The following is a 14,567-nucleotide window of genomic DNA, read 5'->3' on the forward strand; positions in this document are numbered from 1 at the left end:
TGAGGTTGGCATTGGCCACCTCACAAGTGTGTCAAGGTCCCTCTGGATCCCATCCCTTCTGCTTTATTCTGTCATTTCACCCGTGGTGTGGAGTAGCATTCACACCACAACATATACTCCAAAATACCACAATGCTTTTTTCAGGCATGGGACAAAGTGATTTATGGAGAGGACTGCTGCCAATTCCAGAACTTACAAGGTCTGGTACACCAAGCTGAGTATACCTGCTGATCCATCTCTGTACCTAGAGAGCTAAATGCCTATTCAGTACTAGGATTTTGCTTCAGCTAATGAGACTGAGTATACCTGTGTACATCTCAAGGCACCGATTCCAGTTTGCAGCAGAAAAACACCTACTCTTCCAAGCAAAGAATTGCATAGAGGAAGGTCGCTAGCATAAGGAGGTTCTTATTTTCTTTAAAGCACAAACTTTAAATCCACTGAAGCATGAAACCAAGTTAAGAGTTTCCCCCTGTGTATTCTGATGTATTCCAGTTTGAGAATTCTGGCTTTCACAGGTCCAACCTGCTAAACACCTCTCCATTTCTTATCTGTTTCCTCACAGTGAAGAGGGTCTGCCTTTCTTTTTCTTATTCCCACAGATCGTGAAGGCTTTTTCTGCCTTCATGAGCTTTTAACATCCCCACCTTGGTGAGAAATCAAACATGCAAGCATCTGGATTTATAGGGTTGTGGCCAGAAAGCATCAGAGCACAGATTTCTTTCTATGTTCTCTCAGCCCTTTTTTAATCTCAGTCTGAGACATTCTTTGTTTTCTCTGGAGTCAGGGCTAGCCCAGGGAACAGTGGCAGGGTGCTCCGAGGTCAGGCTGATTGTGTAAGGTGCACTGTGCTGCTCCAGAAATCGGTTAGCGATTCCACCATGAAATCTTTTTAGCTCTGCACTGACAGCTTTGCCCAAACAAGGAGGAAGATGGTCTGCACTAGAAGAGTGACAATGTTAGAAGACCCAGCACAGAGATACCTTTCTTATCCTATATAATTACTTTGTGCATTAATCATGGGAGGTAACGGGGCTGATGCCATGCCTATAAAAGCAGCAGCAACTGCAGAATTATTTAGTAACTATACAAGAGCTACATATCCCTAAGCAATTCATAGCTGTAAATCAACAATTCAACAGTGGCAGCTATGTAAGGAGATGCTCAGTGCTACACATTGCTATGGGTTACATGGTATGTAACAATGAAAAACCTCAGAGAGGGCCCAGCTTTACCAGCTCCATAAGCTGGTTAAATAAGAGAGATTACCTCTTTGTACAGACCTTGCTTGGAAAATTAAAGCTTTGTTTACACTTGATTTCTTAAGCCTTGGTGAGCCTTTTTGCATAGCTCTCTAACGTGACCATTTTGCAGTAGTGCACACGGGAGGGCGGGATGTCTAACTGGTGTGGTCTGTGGCTTACCCACCTGTGAGTAAGTCGCAGTAAAGATACTAATGCCGTTGATTGATAGGCAAGTCTTGGGAGCAGACAAGCCCCACGTTTCCTGAGCATTACTAAATACAGTAATTCCCCAGGGAATGTGCAACAGTAGGGGTATTAACCCCCACATTAAGACCAAATTCCAAAGTACAATGGTTGTGCAAAGCACATGAATTCTGTCTTTACTGGCATCCCTTCTCCCTGTGCAGCTTAGAAGCAAGGAGAGGAAGAAAAGGCAGGAGTTGAAAGTTACATGCCCTGTTGTGCTGGGTCAGGCTGTCGCTGGTCTAAAAGCAGGACTGAACCCGCAGCCAGCACTGCGATAAAAACAAAACCAGTGTGCAGCACATGCAAGCCAACAAAGCAATTCAAATGGCTGGTGTTTTATATCAACCAGTTCAGTGTTTAGCCCCGCAGCCAGTACAACACGTCGCTTTTCTGCACGGCGGAGTCATCTGATGTTTGCTTTCACTTCTGGAAGGCTGGGGAGGGGCGGCGTGAGTCAGATGTTCCCGCAGCTGGTTCGTGCGTGGACGAGGCCAGCAGGGACCCTGACTCACCAAGAGCTGCTCCATTTCCTCCTACAGTTCAGGTCAGGGGCTGGAAACGCAATCGCGGGCTGGGGCGGGAGGGGGGGGAACCCGGCAAACGCTTCTGCTTTGTGACTGCGGTCGAGCGGAGAGACGCCCCCCTCACACACACACACTCCGGGTCTCTGCGCCCGCGGCTACCGCCGCCCCTGCGCGCCCCGTCGGCGGGCGGTGAGCGCCGTCCCCCCCTTACCTCAGTCGCATTCCCCAGCGAGTGAGCTCAGCTTCGCGCAGCCTCTCTCCTTTTATGGTCAAACAACTTTGCCTGGGCGAGGCTTTTTTGGTGAGTTGTCGGCAGCGGCGAGGCTCGGCCGCTGCTCTCTCCCCCCCCTTTCCACTGCCGCTGCTTCCCCGGCCGGGCTGGGGGCAGCACAACCTCGCCGGCTCCGGGTGCCGCGTACTCCCCATCGCCGTCCCCAGAGGTGAGTCCCTTCTCTGGGCTTAGCGAAGAAGCTTTTGTCTGCAGCGCTGGGGCTGGCGTTGAGCAAGTGCTGGGGTGCCTCCGCGTCCGGGGAGAGGGCGCGTTTCCTGCCGGGAGGGTTGCTCGCCGTGCGCCAAGTGTCTCTTTCTGGTCGATGGACGGTGCGCAGAAGAGAGGTTCGGGGGATGTGTGTGCCTTGGTGAGCTTCCTTTCCTCCCAGTGAAATGGAGGCAGCTCCGGTGTAGCTGCAGCAGTGGGGGATGGGGGAAGGTGTTGCTTGGTTTTATTCGGGACGAGCTCTCTTTTGTGTGCGTACGGGACACCTATGGAGTGGTTTTTCCCAGATGTGCTTGAGAGAGAGGAAGCTGGGGCTCTTTGTGCGTGAAGTTTGTTTCATTCGGGAGGTTTTGCCTCTCTGGGAGTGCCCCGAGGAAAGCGGAGGCGCAAGTACTTGAAAGTCGCAGAACTTCCTCACGTTTTGAATGTGTTTGCATGGCTTTTGGGGGTTTTAACTCCCGTTTCCCCCTCCGTGCGTAGGGAGGAGGCAAGCCCAGGATGTGTGGGAGACCTTTGTAGATCTGAATGTCCCTCTCCCAGTCCGGTTGTTTTAAGGCTCTACCTTGCAGCTCGCATAGCTGATAGAACTTTGCTCTCTTTGAAGCTTTGTAACTTCGGGCCAGGCTGGGAGAACTTTCTGGAATTAGTCTGTATGAGGGAATGAAGGTAACCGTAGCTCCTTTATCTGTTTAATCTGTTCACTACGTAGTCTGTGTTGTTTGCTATAGTTTTCTTTCTGACTCCCGTCGGTTGGGAGGAAGCTGGCAAATAGGGGAAGTAGACAATGCGGCGTGTCAGCCCACAGTGCTGGGCCGGCTTTTATGGGGGCTGCCTGTGTGACTGGAGCCGAGCTGCTTTCTACCAACAGAGGGGGAAAAATAACACTGAGCTCTCTGTTTCCTCCCACTTTTGCTACCCCGGAAAAGTAGCTGAGTTTTTGGAAGCGGTGTCAAAGAGCTGAAAGCTGTCTGGGTACGCAAGAGGTGGCAGACCCACCATGGGACCTTCTGGGAGGTGACCCTGCTGCTGAAGGAGGTGTCACTGGGATTTGTCCTACTTCTCCTTGCTCTCTGTTAGAGAGGAGCAGTGTATGAGGCAACCAAGTATCCTGACTGTGTCCTTTGGGGGCATCTTTCTTCATAGCTCCACTAGAGTCATCTTAAATGCTGTGACAGCAGGAAGAAAAAATCTCTCCCCTGAGGGGGAAATGTGAGGACAAGAAGGATTTGAGATGAGGTCTGCTGGTGTAACACTCCCTCCCCAATAGCTGTTAAAAATAGCGCCACAGGACTTGCATAAGCTCTGTGTTTCTTGTAAGGCTTAAGTGGTACTGTACCTACTTGAAAGGTACAGTACTGTTGGGTACTTAGGTGGTACCCGAGGCTGTGGGTGTTTCTGCGAGGCCAGCAGCCTCTGTCAGCCTGTTTGGCCTGGGTTGTGTGGACAGATAAACAGAAGTGAGGATGAGCAGGGGCAGCTGCTGGATGGGGATGGCTTGAAATACGACATGACATACTGGGAAATGGGCTGCTTTGGGTTAAGGGAGGTAGCAGCTGCTGGCAGCAAAGCCAGCCTTCTTTTTGTGAAGCAGCTGATGTCCCAAGGCTGCTTTTGTGTTGACTAACCTCAGTATGGGTCATGATCAGAAGGGACATTGTCACTGTGGTGTTCTGCTTCTAGTGATGACAATTCTGGTAGAACTACTACCGGGTGGTTCATTACACCATAGTGAAATGGTGGGGCGTAATGCTGAACTCCATAAAGAAAGGCTGGAGGTCTTTTCATCAACTTCTGTAGCTCAGTGGGCAGCTGCAGACTGGAGGGAGTTGGCCGGTTCCTTCTGACTTGCAAGTCTATTGACCCCTACAAGTCTGAGGGATCGAGGACAGACCTCGCTTATTAATCCTCTGCGATGACCCTTTCCCATGCCGGATCATGTGGGTGATGCTCAGCGCAGCTTTTTGGCTCCTGCTTATTGTTGCAGCCTCTTCCTCCTCTTGAAAAGCCCAGAAAAGTTTGTCGAAGCCTGTGCAATTCATCAGCTCTGCACAAAGGGAACAAAAAGTGCAGCAGCATGTACTGAACGTTTGTCTATGTTGTCACACGCCTGTGACCTGGAGAAGTGTAACATTTAGGTCTTGCAGTGCTGTACTGAATCGTGGGAGCTCTTAGAACGGGGGCAGGCGGATCTTATCAGCAGCCGTGGGTGATGTTTGTGGCACCAGGGCTATCTGTCCCAGCTGCTTTTATTGTCCGTGTGAGAGAAGCCGGCAGTGTGGAGGGGCACTGATTTGAACATTGGCACAGAGCCGCTGTGCTGGGGGAAGCGCTATTGTTCTGGGGTGTTAGGAGGACTATAGGCATGCCGGGCTTTACAACAAAGCTTCTGGCTGCGTGGAGATTTCTAGCACGGATAAGATTCCTGGCTTGCATTGCTGGGCTGAGGGAATCCTAGAAATGTGGCTGTCATCCTGAGCCCTGCGGTTCCCGAAGCAGCCGGCTTGGCGGGGCTGTCGTCTGGCTGTTCCAGCCCGGTGATGGGGAGGAGTGAGCGCGGAGGGTTGCTATGGCCCCCCTGCTGCAAGCGGAGCGCCGGCCTTTCGCAACCCCACCGCGCGTCCTTGCGCAGCGCAGGGCCGAGCCCCGGTGCAGCGGTGCTGCTGCCCCTCTCGCAGCCCCCGGGCACGGGCGGAGCGGCGGCCGCAGCCCAGGGCTGCTTCCTGGCGGGGGCAGGAAGGAGGGGAAAGGGGGGGCGAGATCCGGGGAGGTGACAACGGGAGCTCCTCAGCCGGGCCGTGCTGCCGCCGCTGCCTGCAGCATGGAGAGCTCCGGAGGTAAGGGACGGAGAATGCGAGGGGTGCGCCAGGGTCGGAACGGGGGGAGGTTACCGGGGCTGGCACAGGCAGAGATCGAGAGGAGCCTTTTGGTGTTATTGGGTAAGTGGGGGAGAGGAAATGCTGATTCCAGTGCTGGAAGAGCACGTATGGGGGCACCCCTTAGGGTGTGTGTGTGCTGGGTAACACACGTTCTGGTGGCCCACTGCTGTCCTCTCCAGCATGCTGTGTGCAGGGTTCTCGTGCAGCAAAAAGCTTGGGTTTCTGTGTAGCTGGAAGCCCTTTGCGGTTAATGCCATACTGAATTGAAATGATGAAGCGTGCTGTCGCAGTTTCTGTTCCTCCTTTTTCCTGTGCTGATGCTGGAAGTGCTCTGTGCTCTCTGTGCACCTCAGCCTCTGGATGAACTTAAACTTCTGTAGCTATTTCATGTGTTTCTGTCTATAGATTTCCATTTCCACTCTGGCCCAAGGCTGTTTTCATATTGGTTTCTTCCCTTTTTTTCCTGCCAGGAGCTGAGAGGATGGCCTCCCAAGGTGCCCCGGGGACCCGCATGATATCCGCAGTCAACATCAACATTTCTACCCCTTTCTTCTACAATCCGCAGAAGAAGTTTGCACCCGTGGTTGCCCCTAAACCCAAGGTGAACCCCTTCAAGACTGGGGATGCATCAGAGCCACCACTGCCCCCGCCTCCTGGAGCTGGCGCCCAGCGTGCTCAGATAGGGAAGGTGGGGGAGATTCCACCAGCAACCATGTCCCTGCTGCCAGAAGGTAGGTGAGGGCTGCCGTGGCAGATAGTGCATTTTTAAATTCCAGGGGTGTGAGGTTTGGAACAGGGCTAAACATGAGAGCAGAGGCATCTCTGCTGCCACGTGATGGATATTCTTGCCGTAGAGGCTGGCAGGTTCCAGAATGAGATGAGGCGGTTGTAAAGGGATACCAAAGCACATAGAGCCTGCATTAAGAATGGAAGCTGGATGGCAATCCTGCATTGCACTGGTGCTAGAGGAGTGCAGTGGATTGTTTTATTGTCTTTTTTATAGTATTCCCTGAGTGCATAATTGTGTAACTGCAGTCAGTTTCTGGCCAGCATGTCTGGGAGCGAGTATGTTGCAGGCAACTTTATCCTGATGGTGGTGAATCATGCTGTTCTCCTTGTTGATTCATCTGAGCTCAAGCTGGTTGTCTCTGATTATAGAGATCCTTCTCATGGGCTCTGCAGTTGCCATCTTCACTGCTGCTGGGGATGGGGAGGAATGAAAAATGGCATGGAAAACTGGTGGAAGCTGTCAGAAACAGCTCTGTATGGCTTGTAGAGTTTTACACTTCTGCCTAGTGGTTTGGGCTGGGTGTGTTTTCCTGTGCAGAGTCACTTCTTGTAGCGTGGTTTCCTTTCTCTTTTTCTTTCTTATTTCCTGTGCTGGTGGTGTGTTTGGTTGGTTGGATTTGTGTCCTCTGACAAGCAGAGGGGTCCTGGTTGTGTGGCTCCCTACTTAGAACTGATCAGCATGGGGCTAGCAGAAATTTCTCTAGGGACCTCTTGCTAATGCTTGATGCTGTGCATTAGCCCAAGACTCTCACCAGGCTGCACCTCAGCCAGGACATGCATGTTCAGATAACATTAACTACCGTTGTAGATGCCTTTCACTGTCTGGTATAGAGTGTGCAGCACTGATGATTCCTAGGTTGGCAGCTGATCTGTAAGAAGGCAGGTTCTGTGCTCAGAAGAGACAGGTTATGAAGCCACAAGTCACAAGGGTCAGCACGTTGGTGTTTTTGTTTCCTCGAACTGCACCAGCTAACTGTGACCTTCTTCCTCTTACATTGTTGGGGGTTTTGCTATAGTTGTGTGGATTAGGGGTGTCTTTGGGAAGGTCTCAAACTGACACAAATATGTAATTTGAAGTACAGAAGTAGACGGATGCTAAAAATTACTTTTCAATGCAGAATGCAATTGGAGTATTAGGTGTTTGCTTCGCTTCCTTCCTTCCTTATAAATCTTACTATGGAGGAACTAATGTAACAGAAAGATTAGCAAAAGGACCATTGGGCTCAAGCTGCTGGCACCATTGGGTGAGGGCTGCCAGCGAGACATCTGAAGTACAGGTGAACCACCAAAACTCAGTCATGAGAGAAATGCATCTGACTTGATCCTTCTCTGGTGCATCTTTTCAATCCTGTCCCTTTCTTATACACTCATCAAACAAATAGTAGTATAACAAAGCCATAGTGATTGGTCTCTTTGTCTTAAACAACAGGATGGCTAAGTTAGTGTTGCTGTAGGCATGTTGTATTTAGTATTGATCACTATAAATCTGGTACAGTAGATTTGTGGGGAACTTTTTTGTTTGTATGAATAATTCATAAAACAGGCTTTTAGTGCATCTAAAACAATGTGACAGCAGATCAGGGCTTTGATTCTGCAATATTCTTTAGCATTTTAGTAAACCAAAAGGCAAGCATATACAGAACTTGAACCCAAACTGTAGTTTCAAAGGAAAAAATACCAGCCTAGTATTACTTCCTCCGCCAAGCAGAAGTTCTGCTTCACAAGAAGGTTTGGAAGAGGTGCTGCATACCAGTGCAGTTTATGCATTCCACTAGCTAATTAAGATTTTGGATTTCATTTTGTGAAAGGGCAGCATTGTCTCCCTTAGGTTACATATGAGAAGTCCTCATAAAGTCTGTTGACAGTAACTGGATATAAAGATGGGACAGTTCAATTACTGCTGTTGAAAGTTGCACATGGAGTAGCAGGAGTGAAAAACGTCGTCTTTCACCCCACTGCTGGTTGGGGCTAGCTAAGGGAGAGAGATGGATGTATGAAAGAGGGGATGTAGAAGTTACGCCTCCTTGTCTTCAGTGTTCTTTGCTGCTTGGATGATAAGAGGGCAACTTCTTCCATCCATGGTGAAGGCAAGAGTATTCATGTTTATTTGCATGTGGTGTAGTGGAAAATGTCTCTTTTTCCTGTTCCACATCTTTGGCAAATATGCATAGGTAGAAGCAGTGGGGTTTTCTTATAGGAGATTGAGGCACTCTGGTGCTTTTCAGTTCGCTTAAAAAGGGTTCTTCAAAATCTCTCGTGTCCTCATGTGTGTTGGGGAGGTTTTAGCTTCCACAATGAAAGATGTTTTAATTTCCTAGAAAAACAAAGCAGTTTCAAAGATTCCTCATAGGCATACGGTTTAGTTGGTCCAACTTGCCTTGTTTTCCTCCCTCTTGCTTCTCATAGTTCTTACTAGGCAGCTGTGAGGTGCCAGCTTATTTTCCTGTAATAGTACTGCTTCTTCAGGGTCCTGGGTTATCCACTGGTACTCCTCCTAATGTTGCTCTGTATTTAGCAATCTGAGCCAGGTACTGGCAAGAGAAACATGTGCTAGGGACCAAGAAATGAGAGGAGGGGCGAGAAAGGGCATAGTAAGACACGTTTCCCAATTATACAATAACTATTCCCAGTAACTAATTGCAGTAGGTTACGAGGGAAGTTCTTATGATGGCAAATAGCTTTAGACTAGGTGAAAGCCAGCCTGTGGAGTTCAATTGTCCCTGATGGGGTCCCTTGAGTACTTGGGAAGTACTTGCTTTTAATACCTCCAAGACCCTTTTTGGGGTTTGTGCTGTAAGAAATGATCCAAACTTGCTTTTGCTCTCGTTCTTCCCCACAGACCTGCCGCTGCCACCTCCCCCACCACCTGGAGAGGAGGCAAGCTTCTCAAACTGTGCTTTTCCCCCACCTCCACCCCCCTTCGAAGAGCCTTTTCCACCAGCCCCAGAAGAGGTTTTCCCTTTGCCGCCACCACCACCGATGTTCGATGAAGGGCCGGTGAGCAACGTACCTGCCCCTCAGGTGAGTGTGGTCAAGGGAAGTATAGTTCTTTGTGATGCTCTGTGAGCTGGGACAGCTTCTCACTACTGTCTGAACTCAGCAGCAGGAAGCTCTGAGATGTGGGAAAGCAGAAAATGCTATCGCCCTACAGACCAGCATAGGTTAGGGTCAACTGGCTAGGCTGCAGCTCTCTGCAGATGAAGGACCTGGTGCTCCTGATGGACAGCGAGTTGAGCGTGAGCCAGCAATGCACCCTTGTGACAATAAAGGCCAACCACAGTTGCTGGACTGCAGTTGTGAGAGTGTAGTCAGCATGACAAGGACAGCGATGGTTCCTCTCTCTGGTTCTAGTGAGGCTACATCTTCAAAGACTTTCCAGTTGAGCTCCCAATGTAATTACTCAGAGGAATAAAGAACTAGATGCAATCCAGCGAAGGGTCATAGCAGTCATTGGGGGTTGGAGCTGAAGAGAGAGAGCTGGGTTTGTTCAGCCTGCAGAAGAGGAGGCCGAGGCAGGGATCTAACTGCAGCCTACTATACCTAAAGGAGGGCTGGAGAGAAGACACATTCTTCTTACTGGGGCACAACAAGAGACAATGGACACAAGCTGCGGCAAGGGGAATTCCTTTTGGACAGAAGAAAAAGCTGTTCTTCTCCAAGGATGGCTTAACACTGGCACAAATGCCTGGAGAGGCCGGGGAATCTGCATCCTTGGGGATGTTCAGAAATGACCTGGACAAGGCCCTGAGCCACCTGATCTAGCTTGTTAGCTAGAGTTAGCCCTGCTGTGAGCAGGGTGTTGGACAAGAGACCTCCAGATGCCTTTTTCCCTCCTAAATCTGTGAGTTTCTTTGGGCTGTGCATTTTCCCACTGTTTGTAGACCTTGGAGCCTGTGCCCTGTTCATCCTCACCAGCTTGCTCTCCATTCAAAGCAAGGAGCAGCTCTGTACCACAGTCCAAAGCACAAAAATCTGCTCTTGTAAGGGGGTACACCTGGTTCTCTGGCTGTTCCTGTAACATGCTCTGCTCCCTCTTTCCTCATGGATGGTGGTGTAGGAACGTGGCAAGATGAGCAGCGTTGATCTTGAGATTGAGTCACTGTCCATAATGTTGGATGACATGGAGAAGAATGACCCCTTCAGACCCCGGGTGAGCTCTCCAGGATGTTGGAGGTGGAAGGAGAGATGACTGGTTTGCTGAATGGAGGTAGTGAAGATAATAATGTCTGGATAAACCGTAGTGCAAAAGTGAATGTGAAGGACCAGAAAGCACAGATACTACAGCTTGTCATGACTCCTAAAGGTGTAACAGTGTGGAAACTCTTTAACACCGTGGGTCTGGGGTAGCTGCTGACACTGCTATAGACAGCATATTTTCTCTTCCACCTTGCTGACAGCTGCCTGTTTCTCTCTGTTGCTTCCTTTTACAGATATCTCCAGGATCCACAGGTTCTCTGGAGAAACCATCAGCACCAAAAGCCCGTGTGGAAGTACCGTCTGCATCCAAAGATACTCCTCTTTCCTTTCCTTCCAAGTTCACTCCAAAGCCAAGTGGAACCTTATCTTTCAAACCCCCTGGGTCAGATTTGACCCCAGCCCCGTGGGCAGCCCCACAGCAACGCAAGGAGCCCCCAGCACCAGTCCCTCCACCACCTTCTCTCCCTTCTGCTCAGCCTACCCCTACATTCACCCCACCTAAATCTGTTGCTGGCTCTCCTAAATCTGGGTCCAAACCAAGTGCCAGTGTTTCCATGGCTCCATCAAACTCTGCAAGATATCCTACCTCCCTTCAGACTCAGTTCACAGCCCCTTCACCTTCAGGTCCCTCCTCTCGGCCACAACCTCCCAATTTCACCTATGCCCAGCAGAGGGAAAGACCCCAAGTGCAGGAGAAGCAGCGTCCAACAGAGCAACCTGCTGCTGCAAAAGACACGGTAGGGGACAGAGCCATGGGATCAGTGCTTTTGGGTGGGCATCGCTGGGAGTGAAGTTGGACAATGAGGAGGGAGGGTCTGTCCCAGGCTAGAGGAGGCTGTTACCCCTCTGAAAGAGCTGTAGCTAGAGGCAGTTGTGGACAGGGATAGGGTCCTGCAAAGGGGAAACACTTTTTAGCAGGTTCTTTTGCAGCAGGACAAGAGACAGTGGTTTTAAACTAAAGGAGGGGAGATTCGGGGTGTTTTTACAATGAGGGTGGTAACACTGGCACCAGTGGTTGCTCAGAGAGGTGGTGGATGCACCATTTGTGGGCATATTCAAGGCCAGGCTGGATGTGATTCTGGGCAACCTGATCTAGTTGAGGATGTCCCTGCTCGTTGCAGGTGGGTTGGACTAGAAGAGCTTTGAAGGTTCCTTCCAACCTGAACTATTCTATGGCTCTGTATGTGTCCTCAGGGATTGAATGTTTCCTCTTCCTGCAGCATAGACCCACAGGCTCCAGTGCTGATCCACCTAGGGGAAATTCCTGCCTGACTATGAAGGAGGTAGAAGAGCTGGAGATGTTGACCCAGAAACTAATGAAGGATATGGAGCATCCACCCACAGTAGAGGCCGCTACTTCTGGTGTGTTCCTTCCCTCCATAGCAGTAGGGCTGTGAGGGGTTTTCATTTCTCCTAATCCCTTTCTTCTTCCATTGACAGAGCTCTGTGGCTTCTGTCGGAAGCCTCTGTCACGAACCCAGCCAGCTGTGAGGGCCCTGGACTGCCTCTTCCATGTGGAATGCTTCACCTGCTTCAAATGTGAGAAGCAGCTGCAGGGGCAGCAGTTCTACAATGTGGATGAGAAGCCCTTCTGTGAGGACTGCTATGCTGTGAGTTACATGGATGAGGGAGCTGAGCTTGTTGTGCTTGCTGTGTCTTGTTTTCCCCTCCCTCCTTCCACCTCGCCTGTCTGTGGCATAGCCTCCTAGGGGTGTTGGACTGGATTAATGTGTCTTACTTGTTTCCTTTGGGCTCAGGGGACCTTGGAAAAGTGCAGTGTCTGCAAACAGACCATCACAGACCGGATGCTGAAGGCCACTGGTAATTCGTACCATCCCCAGTGCTTTACCTGCGTGATGTGCCATACCCCTCTTGAAGGGGCTGCTTTTATTGTGGACCAGGCCAACCAGCCTCACTGTGTGGATGACTACCACAGGTACGGAGAGAGTATGTGTGTGTGGTGTCTGAAAGAAGGCAGATTCCCTCACAGCTGTTTAATTCTGCTGCACAGTGGGATTGGGTTGCCTGTGCAATCAACAGATGTTGAGTTAAAAATGAGTCAACAATGTACCTTATAGCAATTAGGTCTTTTCCCACTTAAACTTCTTTGTGATTTATTACTCCTCTGCTGCTCATAGCGTTATATGGCAGTAAGAAATGTTCATTGACTGCCACCACAGTGGCCATGATCCCCTCCCTGTTTCTGTGTGTTGCAGGAAGTATGCTCCACGCTGTTCAGTCTGTAGTGAGCCCATCATGCCAGAGCCTGGGAAGGATGAGACAGTGCGTGTTGTGGCCTTGGAGAAGAATTTCCACATGAAATGCTACAAATGTGAGGTAAGCTTGGTGGCTTCCATGCTCATCACCAGCAGCTGGACCTCTTTGTTGTCTCTCCTGACTAAACACTAAGGTTGTTTTGAATTAATCTGGAGCATTTTCGAAGCAGATTCAGAAAAGGATAAGACATTCAGTGACCACAGGTCCATGAAGAAGGTTTATGCAGGGTTGTAGTCTCTAACGTCTCTAATACAGCAGCTGTGTATACTGTGGGAACATGTTGGAATCACAGAAGGGGCTTGCTGTTCCCTCAAAACAGTATCTCCTGTTAGCACCACCAGAGACAGAGCAGGGGGCTGTGAGCCATTATGCTGAGCCAGTGGGGGATTTCTTACATCCTTGAATGCATTCATCCTGCTGTTGGCCATCATTGAGCTGCCTCCCTCTTTTTTTTCCCTGTTTAGGACTGTGGGAAGCCCTTGTCCATTGAAGCAGACGAGAATGGGTGCTTTCCACTGGATGGGCACGTGCTGTGTATTAAATGTCACACCGTTCGTGCCAAAACAGCTCGCTGAGGAGCTTGTAGTGGGTGTTCCCTTGAGACCCCTGCACTCAATACTCTTCCCCTCCCCGCATTGTCCTATCCCTCTGCCTGAGAAGGCAGATTGCTACCATTGGAGACTATGCCAGCACAGCTCTTTACTTATGTAGGATTCACTGCTCCTAGACTTCTGTCTGCACACCCACCAAGCAGGTACCTCTCCTCCTGTTGCCACGTCCTGGCCACCATGTATTCCAGGCTGGGGCTGTGATGGTGAGTGCACAGTCTCTGTTCCCTCAAGACTGGAGGAGAAAGACCAGACCTCCACCACCGCCTGGTGGAAGTGGCAAGAATGACCTGATGGCAGGTGCTGGGAGGGGCTGAGCATCATTCTGTGCCACGGAGCCAAGAGTGGCCATTTGACCTTAGAAAGTGGAAGCCTCTATCTCAGTACTGCTTCTGTCTTCATTTGTTTTTCCCTCTTGCTCTTCCTTTCACGATGGGGAAGTCTTGCCCTACCCAATCCCTCGCTCCTGGGTTAGGGTGTGGAGGCAGAACATACTGGGAATCCTTGTTATTGTTGCTGTGAAAAGCTAACCTAGCATAGCTTTTCTGTCTCTAATGGATTTTACTGGCTGTTTCGTTACATTTGATTTCCCCCTTAGCCAGATTAAACTGGCAGCGTTTGGAATCCTGCTCTATTCCCGAGTTTGGAAAGTTGTTTTCCAGTCTTTCTCCCTCCCCAGAATGAGTCACTTCCCAGTGTGTTTGCTGGGCAACCAGGCTGGGCACCAGAGTAGCAAAGCGATCCAAAGAAAGCATGTTTACAAATACAGACCGTCATAAGGACGGGCAGCACACGGTGGGGAGGTGTCTCAGTGTGTGGAAGAGGATTCAGCAGACTAAGGAATGTCTCCCTGTTCCAGTAGGAATTCTTTCCCTGCTGTCAGTGAAAGCTGTGGTGTAATAGCAATGTACTGTCTGGCTCTAAGTGTTACTGCACTGAGCCCCATTTCCTGGACTAGAAACTCTGAAACCCAACAAAGCTTTTGAATAGCTACACTGTGCCAACCACTGTTTGCGTTCAATAAAATGTAGGGTTTTTTTCCATTACTGTGTCTGCTGTATTTGTTCAACAGCCCATGAGAATTGCTGTCTTAGGCAGTAGAGAATGCACTGTTGCTATTCCACTGAGCCTCCACAGGTGAGTAGCCTGAAAATGGCTTTTCTCTCTGCACCGGTTGGTCTCCTTTTTAGACTGTTGTTTCCTACTTCCCTCTGCCTGAAGAGCAGCTCTCCTTTAAAGCAGTGGAAGACTACTTTTCCGTGTAGCAAGGTTGTGGTCTGCTTGATGTGTCACTAGGATTGTTATTACAA

At 50.0% G+C, this 14,567-nt stretch overlaps 1 protein-coding gene across 8 annotated transcripts in view; it reads left to right on the forward strand.

Moving 5' to 3' along the window:
* The window catches only part of ZYX (zyxin), a 26,404-nt gene extending 12,103 nt beyond the window's left edge, over nt 1-14,301 (forward strand). For 3 of the 8 annotated variants that reach the window (XM_061454306.1, XM_061454305.1, XM_061454304.1), the window contains exons 2-10: nt 5,857-6,117; nt 9,015-9,196; nt 10,233-10,325; nt 10,606-11,109; nt 11,593-11,734; nt 11,813-11,982; nt 12,130-12,308; nt 12,589-12,709; nt 13,114-14,301. In XM_061454306.1, coding sequence (XP_061310290.1) covers nt 5,868-6,117; nt 9,015-9,196; nt 10,233-10,325; nt 10,606-11,109; nt 11,593-11,734; nt 11,813-11,982; nt 12,130-12,308; nt 12,589-12,709; nt 13,114-13,224 — 1,752 coding nt within the window. In that variant the 5' untranslated portion in view covers nt 5,857-5,867 and the 3' untranslated portion in view covers nt 13,225-14,301. Of the gene's footprint in view, nt 1-1,796; nt 2,035-2,197; nt 2,316-2,547; nt 2,653-4,703; nt 5,345-5,856; nt 6,118-9,014; nt 9,197-10,232; nt 10,326-10,605; nt 11,110-11,592; nt 11,735-11,812; nt 11,983-12,129; nt 12,309-12,588; nt 12,710-13,113 lie in introns of those variants that run through there. The other 5 variants (XM_061454302.1, XM_061454307.1, XM_061454303.1 and 2 more) reach the window with 5 other exon arrangements.
* The last annotated feature ends 266 nt before the right edge of the window (nt 14,302-14,567 follow it).

Source organism: Pezoporus flaviventris, unplaced genomic scaffold (genome assembly GCF_033815535.1).
Source record: "Pezoporus flaviventris isolate CSIRO_AGI_PZ_B2104156 unplaced genomic scaffold, CSIRO_AGI_Pfla_v1 ptg000015l, whole genome shotgun sequence".
Classification (NCBI taxonomy): Eukaryota; Metazoa; Chordata; class Aves; order Psittaciformes; family Psittacidae; genus Pezoporus; species Pezoporus flaviventris.